The 14,893-nt window shown below is 40.9% G+C and overlaps 1 protein-coding gene across 4 annotated transcripts in view; it reads left to right on the forward strand.

The window, feature by feature from the left end:
- LOC110523188 (3',5'-cyclic-AMP phosphodiesterase 4D) overlaps positions 1–14,893 on the forward strand; it is a 365,644-nt gene that overhangs the window by 27,023 nt on the left and 323,728 nt on the right. For all 4 annotated transcript variants that reach the window (XM_036976772.2, XM_090233715.1, XM_036976773.2 and 1 more), the window contains exon 2: positions 10,671–10,756. In XM_036976772.2, the coding sequence (XP_036832667.1) occupies positions 10,671–10,756 (86 nt within the window). The remainder of the gene's footprint in view (positions 1–10,670; positions 10,757–14,893) is intronic.

Genomic DNA, 14,893 nt, shown 5'->3' on the forward strand with positions numbered 1-14,893 from the left:
TTGATGCTTTGCCTGTTTGATGGTTCGTCGAAGGGCTTAACGGGATTTCTTATAAGCTTCAAGCTTCCAGGCTTCCCGCTCCTTGAAAGTGGCAGCTCTAGCCTTTAGGTCAGTGCGGATGCTGCCTGTATTCCATGGCTTCTGGTTGGGGTATGCACATATGGTCACAGTGGGGACGGCGTCATCGATTAACTTATTGATGAAGCCAATGACAGATGTGGTGTACTCCTCAATGCAATTGGAGGAATCCCGGAACATATTCCAGTCTGTGCTAGCAAAACAGTCCTGTAGCATAGCATCTGCTTCATCTGACCACTTTTTTATCGATCTAGTCACGGGTGCTTCCTGCTTAATTTCTGCTTGCAAGCAGTAATCAGGTAGAAAGAATTATGGTCAGATTTGCCAAATGGAGGGTGAGGGAGAGCTTGGTATGCATGTCTGTGTGTGGAGTATAGGTGGTCCAGAGTTATTTTCCCTCTGGTTGCACATTTAACATGCTGATAGAAATGAGGTAAAACTGATTTAAATTTCCCTGCATTAAAGTCCCCGGCTACTAGGAGCGCCACCTCTGGATGAACATTTTCTTGTTTGCTTATGGCGGAATACAGCTCATTTGATGCTATCTTAGTGCCAGCCTCTGACTGTGGTGGTATGTAAACAGCTACAAAGAATATAGATTAAAACTCTCTCGGTAGGTAATGTGGTCTGCAGCTTATCATGCAATAGCTCGAGACTTCCTTAGACATTGTGCAACAGCTGTCTTACCAGACGCCGCTGTTCTATCCTGCCGGTACATCGTATAACCAACCATATTGCCGTCATTCAGCCACGACTCCGTGAAGCATAAGATGTTACAGTTTTTAATGTCCCGTTGGTAGTTTAATCTTCCCAATAACTCGTCCATTTTATTGTCGAAAGATTGCATTTTTGCGAGCAGAATTGAGGGGAGTGGGGGTTTATTCGATCTCCTCCGACTCCTCAGAAGGCAGCCCGACCTCCGGCCTCTCTTTCTCCACCTCCTCTTCACGCAGATCACTGGGGTCGGGGCCTGTTCCCGAGGGAGCCATATATCCTCCGCCTCGGGCTCGTCAGTCATTAAAGAAGAAAAAGGATTACGCTAGTCTGTGGTGAGTAATTGCAGTCCTGATGTCTAGAAGTTATTTTCGGTCATAAGAGACGGTAGTGGCAACATTATGTACAAAATAGTAAAAAAATAAGTTACAAACAACGCAGATAAACAAACTGAAAAACACAATTGGTTGGGGGCACGTAAAACGTCTGCCTTCTGCTCCGGCACCATTTAATACATGTGTCGGCTCAATTGGAAATCACCTTTAAAATGTCAAGCGCGCTCTAATGCGGATCTTCCACATAGGATCATCACACACTCACACTATTCAAATATCCTATTTCAACTTTCCTCTGCTTTGGAATACCACCCCCAGAATATAACGCGCACAGCATCCTAGACTCTTTATTGACCACCGAGGCAGGACTCCGTGCAAACTCTATTACTTTTAGGCAGAGCATCCATCAAAACAAACTAAAGAGGACAATCAATGTTCATACTGTATTCTTCCTCCCACAGAGTAAAAAAGTAGGACAAAGGTGCATCTGTTTCCATAGAAACCAGGACCAGATAGGCATTATTACCTAAAAATGTGACCATCCTATCTTGTAACTTTGTCTAGGTGAAATGCATTGGCAATAGAATTGCATTGTACAAAAAATATTTGAGTTGGATTTCCTCACCATTATACCATTATCTCATACCATTATCTCATACCATTATCACTGTGACACTTCCAATACATATCTTTTTTTGCTTTACTTGGGTTACTAGAACATATATTTTGCATTGTTTAGTTGGCATTCATGATGTTGCAAAATACAAAATAACATCAAGATTAATAAATAGTTCACAATGAACGTAAGTTTTTTATTCTGGCATTTTTTGGCTGGTATGTTTCTGAACTTCCATTAGCAGGTAGACACTCATTTAAACTAGATGATAATTGAAAGCGAACTCTTATACCTGAAGATGTGACCCAGTGATGGACCCTTTCTGATCCTAATCTTACCTGACAGCTTGGAATTGGATTGGGACTGCAGCCTCCGCTATCCTGTTGGTTCTCTCTCTGTGATACTGTGTATGGTCTGTATATTTCATTGTGATCCTGGTGTGAAATCCATTGTTTCAGTCCCAGATGTGCTACAGGATGTTTACAGAAACAGATTGGTGTTCAAAATAATTTATTGTGGGCCTCTTGAGTGGCACAGCGGTCTAAGGCACTGCATCACAGTGCTAGCTATGTCACTACAGAGCATGGTTTGATCCCAGGCTGTGTCGCAGCCAGCCGCGACAGGGAGACCCATGAGGAAGCGCACAATTGGCCCATCGCTGTCCGGGTTAGGGGAGGGTTTGGCCGGCCGGATGTCCTGGTCCCATTGCCCTCTAGTAACTCCTGTGGCGGGCCGGGCACATGCACTCTGACATGGTCGCTAGTTGTAAGGTGCTTCCTCCGACACACCGGTGCGGCTGGCTTCCGGGTTAAGCAAGCAATGTGTCAAGAAGGGTCGTGTTTTGGAGGATGTACAGCTCTCTACCTTGGCCTCTCCTGAGTCCGTACGGGAGTTGCAGCGATGGGACAAGACTGTAACTACCAATTGGATATCATGAAATTGGGGAGAAAAAGGGGTAAAAAAAAAAAGAAAAAGAAAAATATTTATTGTGAGCAATTCTGTGGTACTTTAGAAGGATCGTTCACCCAAATTACAAAATGACATACTGCATTAGTTTCCTTACCCTGTAAGCAGTCTATGGACACAAGGTATGACAGCAGCCCATGCTTTGGTTTTATTTCCCTGGCCACTGTTTCAAACGCTTACTTTTTAACATTTGTGGGACAAATGCAATGATTGTAAAAGCCCAATATGGATTTTTGGTATACTATATAGCCTTTTCACACTTCATGTCCAAAACATCTAGTTCCACAATAATGTTTTATATACTTTAGAACCTCTGTGTCACCAGCCCTATCAGCTAGTGACCAAGCCAGGCCCATTTAGTAGTCATTTCCCGTAGTCAAATTACCTAGGGGCCTCATGGGTGGAATGTTATTCATGTTTTTCATAATTTCATAATGAATACTTTTTTTTTTAAACAGTCAAAAATCTAGTGTTTCCAACTCAAAATGTAACACATTTCAACTCTATATCTGACATGGTACAGGCGTCTTTTTTTACGCCTGTAATCATGTGTGTGAGGTGTATACTTTTCAGAGATGTGAATTACTTAAATAAAAATACTTTAAAGTACTACTTAAATCGTTTTTTTTAGGTATCTGTACTTTACTTTTACTTCACTACATTCTTAAAGAAAATAATGTACTTTTTTACTCCATACATTTTCCATGACACCCAAAAGTACTTGTTACACCTTGAACGCTCAGGCAGGACAGCAATATGGTCCAATTCACACACATATCAATATAATGTGTTGTCATCACTATTGCCTCTGATCTGGCGGACTCACTAAATATAATACTGCATTTGTAAATGATGTCTGAGTATTGGAGTATGCCTCTGATCTGGCGGACTCACTAAATATAATACTGCATTTGTAAATGATGTCTGAGTATTGGAGTATGCCTCTGATCTGGCGGACTCACTAAATATAATACTGCATTTGTAAATGATGTCTGAGTATTGGAGTATGCCTCTGATCTGGCGGACTCACTAAATATAATACTGCATTTGTAAATGATGTCTGAGTATTGGAGTATGCCTCTGATCTGGCGGACTCACTAAATATAATACTGCATTTGTAAATGATGTCTGAGTATTGGAGTATGCCTCTGATCTGGCGGACTCACTAAATATAATACTGCATTTGTAAATGATGTCTGAGTATTGGAGTATGCCTCTGATCTGGCGGACTCACTAAATATAATACTGCATTTGTAAATGATGTCTGAGTATTGGAGTATGCCTCTGATCTGGCGGACTCACTAAATATAATACTGCATTTGTAAATGATGTCTGAGTATTGGAGTATGCCTCTGATCTGGCGGACTCACTAAATATAATACTGCATTTGTAAATGATGTCTGAGTATTGGAGTATGCCTCTGATCTGGCGGACTCACTAAATATAATACTGCATTTGTAAATGACGTCTGAGTATTGAAGTATGCCTCTGATCTGGCGGACTCACTAAATATAATACTGCATTTGTAAATGATGTCTGAGTATTGGAGTATGCCTCTGATCTGGCGGACTCACTAAATATAATACTGCATTTGTAAATGATGTCTGAGTATTGGAGTATGCCTCTGATCTGGCGGACTCACTAAATATAATACTGCATTTGTAAATGATGTCTGAGTATTGGAGTATGCCTCTGATCTGGCGGACTCACTAAATATAATACTGCATTTGTAAATGACGTCTGAGTATTGAAGTATGCCTCTGATCTGGCGGACTCACTAAATATAATACTGCATTTGTAAATGATGTCTGAGTATGGGAGTATGCCTCTGATCTGGCGGACTCACTAAATATAATACTGCATTTGTAAATGATGTCTGAGTATTGGAGTATGCCTCTGATCTGGCGGACTCACTAAATATAATACTGCATTTGTAAATGATGTCTGAGTATTGGAGTATGCCTCTGATCTGGCGGACTCACTAAATATAATACTGCATTTGTAAATGACGTCTGAGTATTGAAGTATGCCTCTGATCTGGCGGACTCACTAAATACAATACTGCATTTGTAAATGATGTCTGAGTATGGGAGTATGCCTCTGATCTGGCGGACTCACTAAATATAATACTGCATTTGTAAATGATGTCTGAGTATTGGAGTATGCCTCTGATCTGGCGGACTCACTAAATATAATACTGCATTTGTAAATGATGTCTGAGTATTGGAGTATGCCTCTGATCTGGCGGACTCACTAAATATAATACTGCATTTGTAAATGACGTCTGAGTATTGAAGTATGCCTCTGATCTGGCGGACTCACTAAATATAATACTGCATTTGTAAATGATGTCTGAGTATGGGAGTATGCCTCTGATCTGGCGGACTCACTAAATATAATACTGCATTTGTAAATGATGTCTGAGTATGGGAGTATGCCTCTGATCTGGCGGACTCACTAAATATAATACTGCATTTGTAAATGATGTCTGAGTATTGAAGTATGCCATCTGTCTGTCCGTAAATGTAAAAGATTGTGCCGTCTGGTTTGCTTCATTTATAAGGAATTTGATGTATATCATTTACTTTTACTTTAGTATGACAATTGAGTACTTTTCCACCACTGATACTTAAGTACATTTAAAACAAGATACTTTAAAATTTTACTCAAGTACTATTTTACTTGGTGACTTTCACTTTTACTTGAATCATTTTCTATTAAGGCATCTTTAGTATGACAATTGAGTACTTTTTCCACCACTGATACTTTTGTTTCAAAGTAGATTTGTTTAAGACTACCAAGAAACACTGTGTGACCCTGATTCAACCCACTGCAGTTAAAGGTTGGAACTCTCAAGGGCATGGGACTGTGGCAGCAACAACAGCGTCAGCACAACTCCCCCTCGTATTGCCCTCTGAGAATACAAGTCAATCTGTTGCTGTAGCGGTACGACCTCTGTGTTTGCACACTGAACTGTAGTGGTACGACCTCTGTGTGTGCACACTGAACTGTAGTGGTACGACCTCTGTGTGTGCATACTGAACTGTAGTGGTACGACCTCTGTGTGTGCACACTGAACTGTAGTGGTACGACCTCTGTGTGCACACTGAACTGTAGTGGTACGACCTCTGTGTGTGCACACTGAACTGTAGTGGTACGACCTCTGTGTGTGCACACTGAACTGTAGTGGTACGACCTCTGTGTGCACACTGAACTGAAGTGTGCTGGAAACCCCATTAAGTGGCTTTGTCACTGTTGTTAAGTGGCTTTGTCACTGTCACTGGTGTTGAAATCACGTGGAAACAACATTGATTCAACCAGTTTTTGCCCAGTGAGCTCTCCCCCCCCCCCCCCCTCCTTCCCTCCGACCCTCGCTCCCTCCCTCCCTCCCTCTGTCACTCAGAGAAGTAGTAGCTTCTCCCTCCCTCAATCAGAGAAGTAGTAGCTTCCCCCCCCCCTCCCTCCCCTCCCTCCTTCCCTCCGAACCTCCCTCCCTCCCTCCCTCTGTCACTCAGAGAAGTAGTAGCTTCTCCCTCCCTCACTCAGAGAAGTAGTAGCTTCTCCCTCCCTCACTCAGAGAAGTAGTAGCTTCTCCCTCCCTCTGTCACTCAGAGAAGTAGTAGCTTCTCCCTCCCTCACTCAGAGAAGTAGTAGCTTCTCCCTCCCTCACTCAGAGAAGTAGTAGCTTCTCCCTCCCTCTGTCACTCAGAGAAGTCGTAGCTTCTCTCTCACTCAGCGTATGGACGTTTAGACAAGCCATATTCACCATGAGAAACAACGTGTCATGTTGCATATGATTCACCATGAGAAACAACGTCTCATCTTGCATATGATTCACCATGAGAAACAACATCTCATCTTGCATATGAGTCACCATAAGAAACGCGTCATGTTGCATATGATTCACCATGAGAAACGTGTCATGTTGCATATGATTCACCATAAGAAACGTGTCATGTTGCATATGATTCGCCATGAGAAACAACGTCTCATCTTGCATATGAGTCACCATGAGAAACGCGTCATGTTGCATATGATTCACCATAAGAAACGCGTCATGTTGCATATGATTCACCATGAGAAACAACGTGTCATGTTGCATATGATTCACCATGAGAAACGTGTCATGTTGCATATGATTCACCATAAGAAACGTGTCATGTTGCATATGATTCACCATAAGAAACGTGTCATGTTGCATATGATTCACCATAAGAAACAACGTGTCATGTTGCATATGATTCACCATGAGAAACAACGTCTCATGTTGCATATGATTCACCATGAGAAACGTGTCATGTTGCATATGATTCACCATGAGAAACAACGTGTCATGTTGCATATGATTCACCATGAGAAACAACGTGTCATCTTGCATATGATTCACCATGAGAAACAACATCTCATCTTGCATATGATTCACCATGAGAAACGCGTCATGTTGCATAGAATTCACCATAAGAAACGTATCATGTTGCATATGATTCACCATGAGAAACAACGTCTCATGTTGCATATGATTCACCATAAGAAACGTGTCATGTTGCATATGATTCACCATGAGAAACGTGTCATGTTGCATATGATTCACCATGAGAAACGCGTCATGTTGCATATAATTCACCATAAGAAACGTCTCATGTTGCATATGAGTCACCATAAGAAACGCGTCATGTTGCATATGATTCACCATGAGAAACGTGTCATGTTGCATATGATTCACCATGAGAAACGTGTCATGTTGCATATGATTCACCATAAGAAACATGTCATGTTGCATATGATTCACCATGAGAAACAACGTCTCATGTTGCATATGATTCACCATAGGAAACGTCTCATGTTGCATATGATTCACCATGAGAAGCGTGTCATGTTGCATATGATTCACCATGAGAAGCGTGTCATGTTGCATATGATTCACCATGAGAAACGTGTCATGTTGCATATGATTCACCATGAGAAACAACGTCTCATGTTGCATATGATTCACCATAGGAAACGTCTCATGTTGCATATGATTCACCATGAGAAACAACGTCTCATGTTGCATATGATTCACCATGAGAAGCGTGTCATGTTGCATATGATTCACCATGAGAAGCGTGTCATGTTGCATATGATTCACCATGAGAAACAACGTGTCATGTTGCATGACTGCTCTTCCTCATTTCTACTTCTGCTTGCTGACTTGTTTTAAAAAAAACAAAATGCACTCCATAGCTATATCTAAATATTTTACCATCTCCAATTAACCGTTGTCTATCTATCTATGCAAATGTTAATGACTATAATCCAATAAAATATGAATTACACTCGTAAATTATTGGACATTAATCTCCTTTATGGAAGTCGACAGCATCGGAATGAATAACGATCTGTATGTCCCATCAAATGAAATTGCCAGACCACAAAAACTCTTCCAACAATATTTGAGTTTGCAACACAAATTAAATCAATCTATTGTTCAATCAAATATAGCTCTATTTTAGCTAATCAGGAGGCTAGACTCAAACTAAATATGCTTTAGAAGCCAAAAAACAATATCCATTCAATGGCAATTATATCCTAGCCTTCTCTGCCTGGGAGTAAATAAGAACTAGAGAACTATAGGAAAGCACCAGAAGTAAATACGACCTAGAGAGCTGTAGGAAAGGACCAGAAGTAAATTAGACCTAGAGAGCTGTAGGAAAGGACCAGAAGTAAATTAGACCTAGAGAGCTGTAGGAAAGGACCAGAAGTAAATTAGACCTAGAGAGCTGTAGGAAAGGACCAGAAGTAAATAAGACCTAGAGAGCTGTAGGAAAGGACCAGAAGTAAATTAGACCTAGAGAGCTGTAGGAAAGGACTAGAAGTAAATTAGACCTAGAGAGCTGTAGGAAAGGACCAGAAGTAAATTAGACCTAGAGAGCTGTAGGAAAGGACTAGAAGTAAATTAGACCTAGAGAGCTGTAGGAAAGGACCAGAAGTAAATTAGACCTAGAGAGCTGTAGGAAAGGACCAGAAGTAAATTAGACCTAGAGAGCTGTAGGAAAGGACCAGAAGTAAATTAGACCTAGAGAGCTGTAGGAAAGGACTAGAAGTAAATTAGACCTAGAGAGCTGTAGGAAAGCTCCAGAAGCTCATTCCAGGAGTTAATAGGTCTGTGTCTGCCCATGATGGGCATTTTTGTTTACTCTGGCAGGTACCGTCCTGGAGAGTGCCTGGGGGAAAGGCTTAGAGAGCTACCCAGCTGAGGACACACTAGTTTGGCAGGAGGAGCGGCAGGGACTCAGCCCTGGATGGAGGCGGTTATGTGGAGGTGGTGGTGGCATTGGCAATCAACGTCCGTCAGCACATTTAGCCATAAAACGCACCTGTGGAGTTTGTGAGAGAGTGGATGGTGTGAGAAAGGTTGCGGTATTCAGGGCAAGCTAAAATGAGTGTTTCATTTATAATGTAGCCTGCCAAAAATAGAGATGACTGGCAGGCAAAACTAACACTAAGCATACATCTATTGGTTCAAAGTATCAAATCTTATAGACAGATAAGACAAATAATGCCAAACCCTATTGTGTTTGTCATTCAGTTATAAACTCAAATGTAATGTTTAATGATGTGATGGTAATCTCCAGAAGGTGTTTTCGGAAAACGAGTAGAAAACGGGTTAAAATCCAAGTAGAAACGGGTTAAAATCCAAGTAGAAAACGGGTTAAAATCCAAGTAGAAACGGGTTAAAATCCAAGTAGAAACGGATTAAAATCCAAGTCTTGTTGAATAAGTATACAGCCAATACCAGTTTATGGTTCCTGAAAAAAGAGAGAAAGGTATTTCTGTTGATATTTTTTTTTTCTCCAAGAAAAACATACTTTTTAAAAATAAGAAATTCCAAAAGTGCCTGTAGTGGCAAAGCCACATGGCCATGGGCTATGAACTGAAGGAAAAGGCAGGCCAACATACACTGAGTGAACACAACATTAAGTACAACAGCCTCAATTCGTTTGAGTCATGGACTCTACAAGGTGTCTAAAACGTTCCACAGGGATGCTGGCCCATGTTGTCTCCAATGCTTCCCACGGTTGTGTCAAGTTGGCTGGATGTCCTTTGGATGGTGGAACATTCTTGATGCACACGGAAAACTGTTGAGCATGAAAAACCCAGCAGCGTTGCAGTTCTTGACATACTCAAACCGGTGCACCTGGCACCTACTACCATACCCCGTTCACTTAAATATTTTGTCTTGCCCATTCACTGAATGACACACATACACAATCCATGTCTCAATTGTTTCAAGGCTTATAAATCCTTCTTTAACCTGTATCCTCTCCTTCATCTACACTGACTGAAGTGGATTTAACAAGTGACATCAATAAGGGATCATAACTTTCACCTGGATTCACCTGGTCAGTCTGTGTCATGGAAAGAGCCTAATGTTTTGTGTAGTCAGTGTAAATCAAATAGAATATAAAATCAGGACAGGCCGGAATCCAAACGACTAGCCTGAAATGTTCTCTACTCAGTTCGTAGAAATTCAGCCCAACGTATGCGACAAGTTGAACTACCCTAGCCGACACATGACTTATAAAGCCCACGGAGTAGCCTAAACAGATGGCAAAGGAAAGGTTGACCAAGCCCTTTCAGGTATCCTTTTTGTTTGTCTTCATTTGAAGCATTATTGGCGATAATGACATAAAACATATCCTAGACCAGTGTAGGCTACTGCTCAGGGGCCAGGGGCAACTCAGAAATAAAAATAGAGCAAATAGACTGTTTTTTTCTGTTTGTCTCCTCTTGTCGTCGTGTTAATTGAATTCTTGTAATTATTATTTTGTAAGGTTGAGGAGAACCCCCTCCCTGTTGTTTTCCTTTTATGCTATGTACAAGTAAATGAATATAAACCTAATGAATACAATACAAAAATAAACACCAGGAAGAGATGCTGTTGTGTTCATCTGCCTCCACTCTCTCCTCTCGTTCTCCAGGGTTCTGGCAGCTTTGGACAGCGGGAGTGGGAGCAGTACCCAGGATGCTAAAGAATGAGAATTCCAGAGAGGACAGAAGAGAGAGTGTAAGTCCATTTTAGTATCTCTATACTGCTGTGTGTTTTCCCCTCAGTTCATCCATTTCAACTTACATCCTAAGGTTGTCCCCCAAACATTCTATGACAATAGCATTTGAATTTGAAGGTTTGCTAGAATCTAATTGTCTTAAACTTTTGGTGCCAATTCACATTGTAAAACTCAAACAAAGATGTCTGAACTCTATTTTATTTTATTTATTTTTATTTAACCTTTATTTAACCAGGAAGGGCTCATTGAGATTAAAATCTCTTTTTCAAGAGTGCCCTGGCCAAGATAGGCAGCACCAAGTCATTACAAAAAAATTACAGACAGACATCTTGAAAAACTACAAGTAATCTAGTAAAAACCATTGAATTCACAAGAGTGTAAAACAGCAAATTAAAAACATTGACAGGTCAGGGAATCAGCCTCAAAATCCTTCATCAGTGATTTAAAAACACCAATCGGGACAAGTTCTTCCAGTTTAAAAGTATTTTGTAAGGTGTTCCAAGACGATGGCGCAGAGTACATAAAAGACCTTTTACCAAATTCAGTTCTATTGCTTTATTGATCTAATTCCATCCTTATGACCAGATAGAGAAAAGCTCAGCCATCCAACCATAAAGGTTCTGGATCTATTCAGAGGTTGCAGACAGCACGGTTCTGTAAGAATACCTATTCATTAATCCATACAAAGCTATTTCACCCCCTCATCTATTGAGTGGAAGAGCTGTTTATTGCACTGAGAGAGAGAGAGAGAGAGAGAGAGAGAGAGAGAGAGAGAGAGAGAGAGAGAGAGAGAGAGAGAGAGAGAGAGAGAGAGAGAGAGAGAGAGAGAGAGAGAGAGAGAGAGAGAGAGAGAGAGAGAGAGAGAGAGAGAGAGAGAGAGAGAGAGAGAGAGAGAGAGAGAGAGTGTAAAAGTGTAAAATGGCTGAGGTATGACTCAGAGGCTTGAAGGTCAGAGGTAAACAGTCTGCTAAACATATCAGATATTTTCACATCAGATCTTTTTCAGAGCTAATCTGATTGGTCAAAAGAAATAAATATCAGAATCAGGCTTCCTGTGTTAACGTAGCCATAGTCCCCTCACTAGGTCTGTTCCCGTTCAATCCACCGTCAGCCCAGAACTGCATCACCCAGGACGTCTCCCGTCACTGTTTATTTTGAATGCCACACAAAATGAGGGCAAAAGGCACCCAGAACAAAGGCTATGCATACACTTCGAAATGCGACCGCATAAAGTGCTCAGCAATTAAGATATCCACAAATGTCTTTATGTCCCGGGGAAAGCAGGGATTGGTAGAGAATGGTATGTCATTCTACGTATCAAGTTCTGTGGCGAATCTCAAAGTCAAGCATTCTTAGGGAACCACAGGGTCAAGCTTGGTGACCCGTTTGCTGGTAATTACATTGGAAAATGGATTGCTTTGCAGTGCATTAATTGCTGGCTTTTAAAAAGGCTATATTCAATCAAAACCAGTATCAAGGATTAATATGGTGCTGTTAGACTGGTTGCATTGATAGTGTTCTGATTGTCTGATTTACACAATGTTAACGTATTCATTTCTAACCCAGACTCTAGTAACTGTGCATAGTGTTGGTTTAGCCAAGTTCTAGGAATGCCTGAATACCAGTTTTGATTGAATATTTTGAATACCGTTTCCTCACTAGTACTGTTCTCTAAGCCCATTACCTCTTTCCAGACATTGCTGCAGGCTCAAATGAAAAGGGCACTGAGTGTATTTGTTTTTATAAAGCCAAAGGGAAATGCTTCTGACAGTTTTTACACTGTGAGAGCATGTTGCTCAGAGTCCGCCTGTCAATATAATATCCATACCTCCTCTCCCACACCCACCTCACATTACCTGACCTCACAACAATATCACACTGCCTCCCAGTGTTCTGTGCCACTGATGGACGGCAAGTACACACTCACATGCACACATGCACCAGGTGCTCTGTGATGCTGGAATGTAGGATAGAGGGACGAGGCTACATTGTTTGATTAGATCAGATCAAGGAGATGGAGAATCTAATTAAATGAACTGCAGATTAGACATGAATATCCCCATTGGTTATGATGAAATAAGCAAGGAGAACAAGGTGATGAAAGGGCTTCATGAACATCGTTATGAAAGAAAGCATCTTAACTACCTTTCCATAATTCTAGTGGTGGGATTTATACTGTAAATGGCTGTGTCTCAATACTCACAAATGTTTGTTTTCTCTTTATACTGTAAATGGCTGTGTCTCAATACTCACAAATGTTTGTTTTCTCTTTATACTGTAAATGGCTGTGTCTCAATACTCACAAATGTTCGTTTTCTCTTTATACTGTAAATGGCTGTGTCTCAATACTCACAAATGTTCGTTTTCTCTTTATACTGTAAATGGCTGTGTCTCAATACTTACTGGTCACATACACATGGTTAGCAGATGTTATTGGTCACATACACATGGTTAGCAGATGTTATTGGTCACATACACATGGTTAGCAGGCGTTATTGGTCACATACACATGGTTAGCAGATGTTATTGGTCACATACACATGGTTAGCAGATGTTATTGGTCACATACACATGGTTAGCAGATGTTATTGGTCACATACACATGGTTAGCAGATGTTATTGGTCGCATACACATGGTTAGCAGATGTTATTGGTCGCATACACATGGTTAGCAGATGTTATTGGTCACATACACATGGTTAGCAGATGTTATTGGTCGCATACACATGGTTAGCAGATGTTATTGGTCACATACACATGGTTAGCAGATGTTATTGGTCGCATACACATGGTTAGCAGATGTTATTGGTCACATACACATGGTTAGCAGATGTTATTGGTCACATACACATGGTTAGCAGATGTTATTGGTCACATACACATGGTTAGCAGATGTTAATGCGAGTGTAGTGAAATGCTTCTGCTTCTAGTTCCAACAGTGCAGTAATATCTAACAAGTAATCTAACAATTCCACAACAACTACCTAATACACACAAACCTAAAGGGATGGAATGGAATAAGAATATGGTGTGTGTGTGTGTGTGTGTGAAGGGGGGGAGGGGGGTGCATGTGTCACTGCTGGGGTGATTTGAAGTGTCGGTGTGACAGTCAGCTCAATGGGAAGTGTCTGGGAAGGCTGGCGGTACACACTGTGTAATTGGACGAGACCCAGCGAATCACAGCAGACATCTGCTGAAGTGCCACAAAGCAGGAAGTGTACTGTATACACATTTGCACACACACACCATCTTGGCTGTCCATTATCGTTGATAATGACGACACACACACACACACACACACAATTAGCAGTGCAACATATCTATTTGCAAAATATCCCCTCCAATATATATATATAACACTTTCTGACATTTCACCCCCAACTGTAAGAAACAACTTGTACATAGTGAAATACGACAAACAGGCTGTATTTACACAGGCAGCCCAATTCTGTTTTTTTACCCATTAATTGGTCTTTTTACCAATCAGATCAGCCCTGAAAAAGATCGAAGGTGAAAAGATCTGATGTGATTTGGTCGAAAGGCCAATTAGTTGAGAAAATATCAGAATTGGGCTGCCTGTGTAAATGCAGCCATATAAGTAAGCACCCACCAATGACCCACTTCCAAGCTCCAATAAATACCACCTAGCTGGAAGCAACAATTAGGGAGAGCTAGCTGGCTCTTACTGACGATAAACACACATAGTGGAGCAGGTGCATCGTTTGGTTATATGGGCTAGGGTGCATTTGACTGGTTATAAATGACATGATTATTCCCTCATCATCAAACAATTGCCAACACAATATTGTCATTTAAAATAAGTATTGTTATGAGAACAACAAGGATGCTTAGAACAGAGTGACATCATTGTATTTCTTACACAAGAGATGTTGTTTTTTCCTTCAGCCTGTAGATAATCTGTTGTTTAATATCTTTCAGTGTGTAACAGGCTAGTCGTAACGAATTCACTGGCTCCAGACTAATTGCTAAAATCAGTGCGGGCGACCCAAGGGACGCCAGTGTAAACACAATCTCAGAAGCTTGCCATGTGTAAACATTGCATCCTGATAAGGATGTTAATAACAACAAACCATTTAGTAAATATTTTCTTAACTCTATTTCTTGAACTGCATTGT

This window comes from Oncorhynchus mykiss, chromosome 5, assembly GCF_057628025.1.
Source record: "Oncorhynchus mykiss isolate SJ-2025 chromosome 5, ASM5762802v1, whole genome shotgun sequence".
Classification (NCBI taxonomy): Eukaryota; Metazoa; Chordata; class Actinopteri; order Salmoniformes; family Salmonidae; genus Oncorhynchus; species Oncorhynchus mykiss.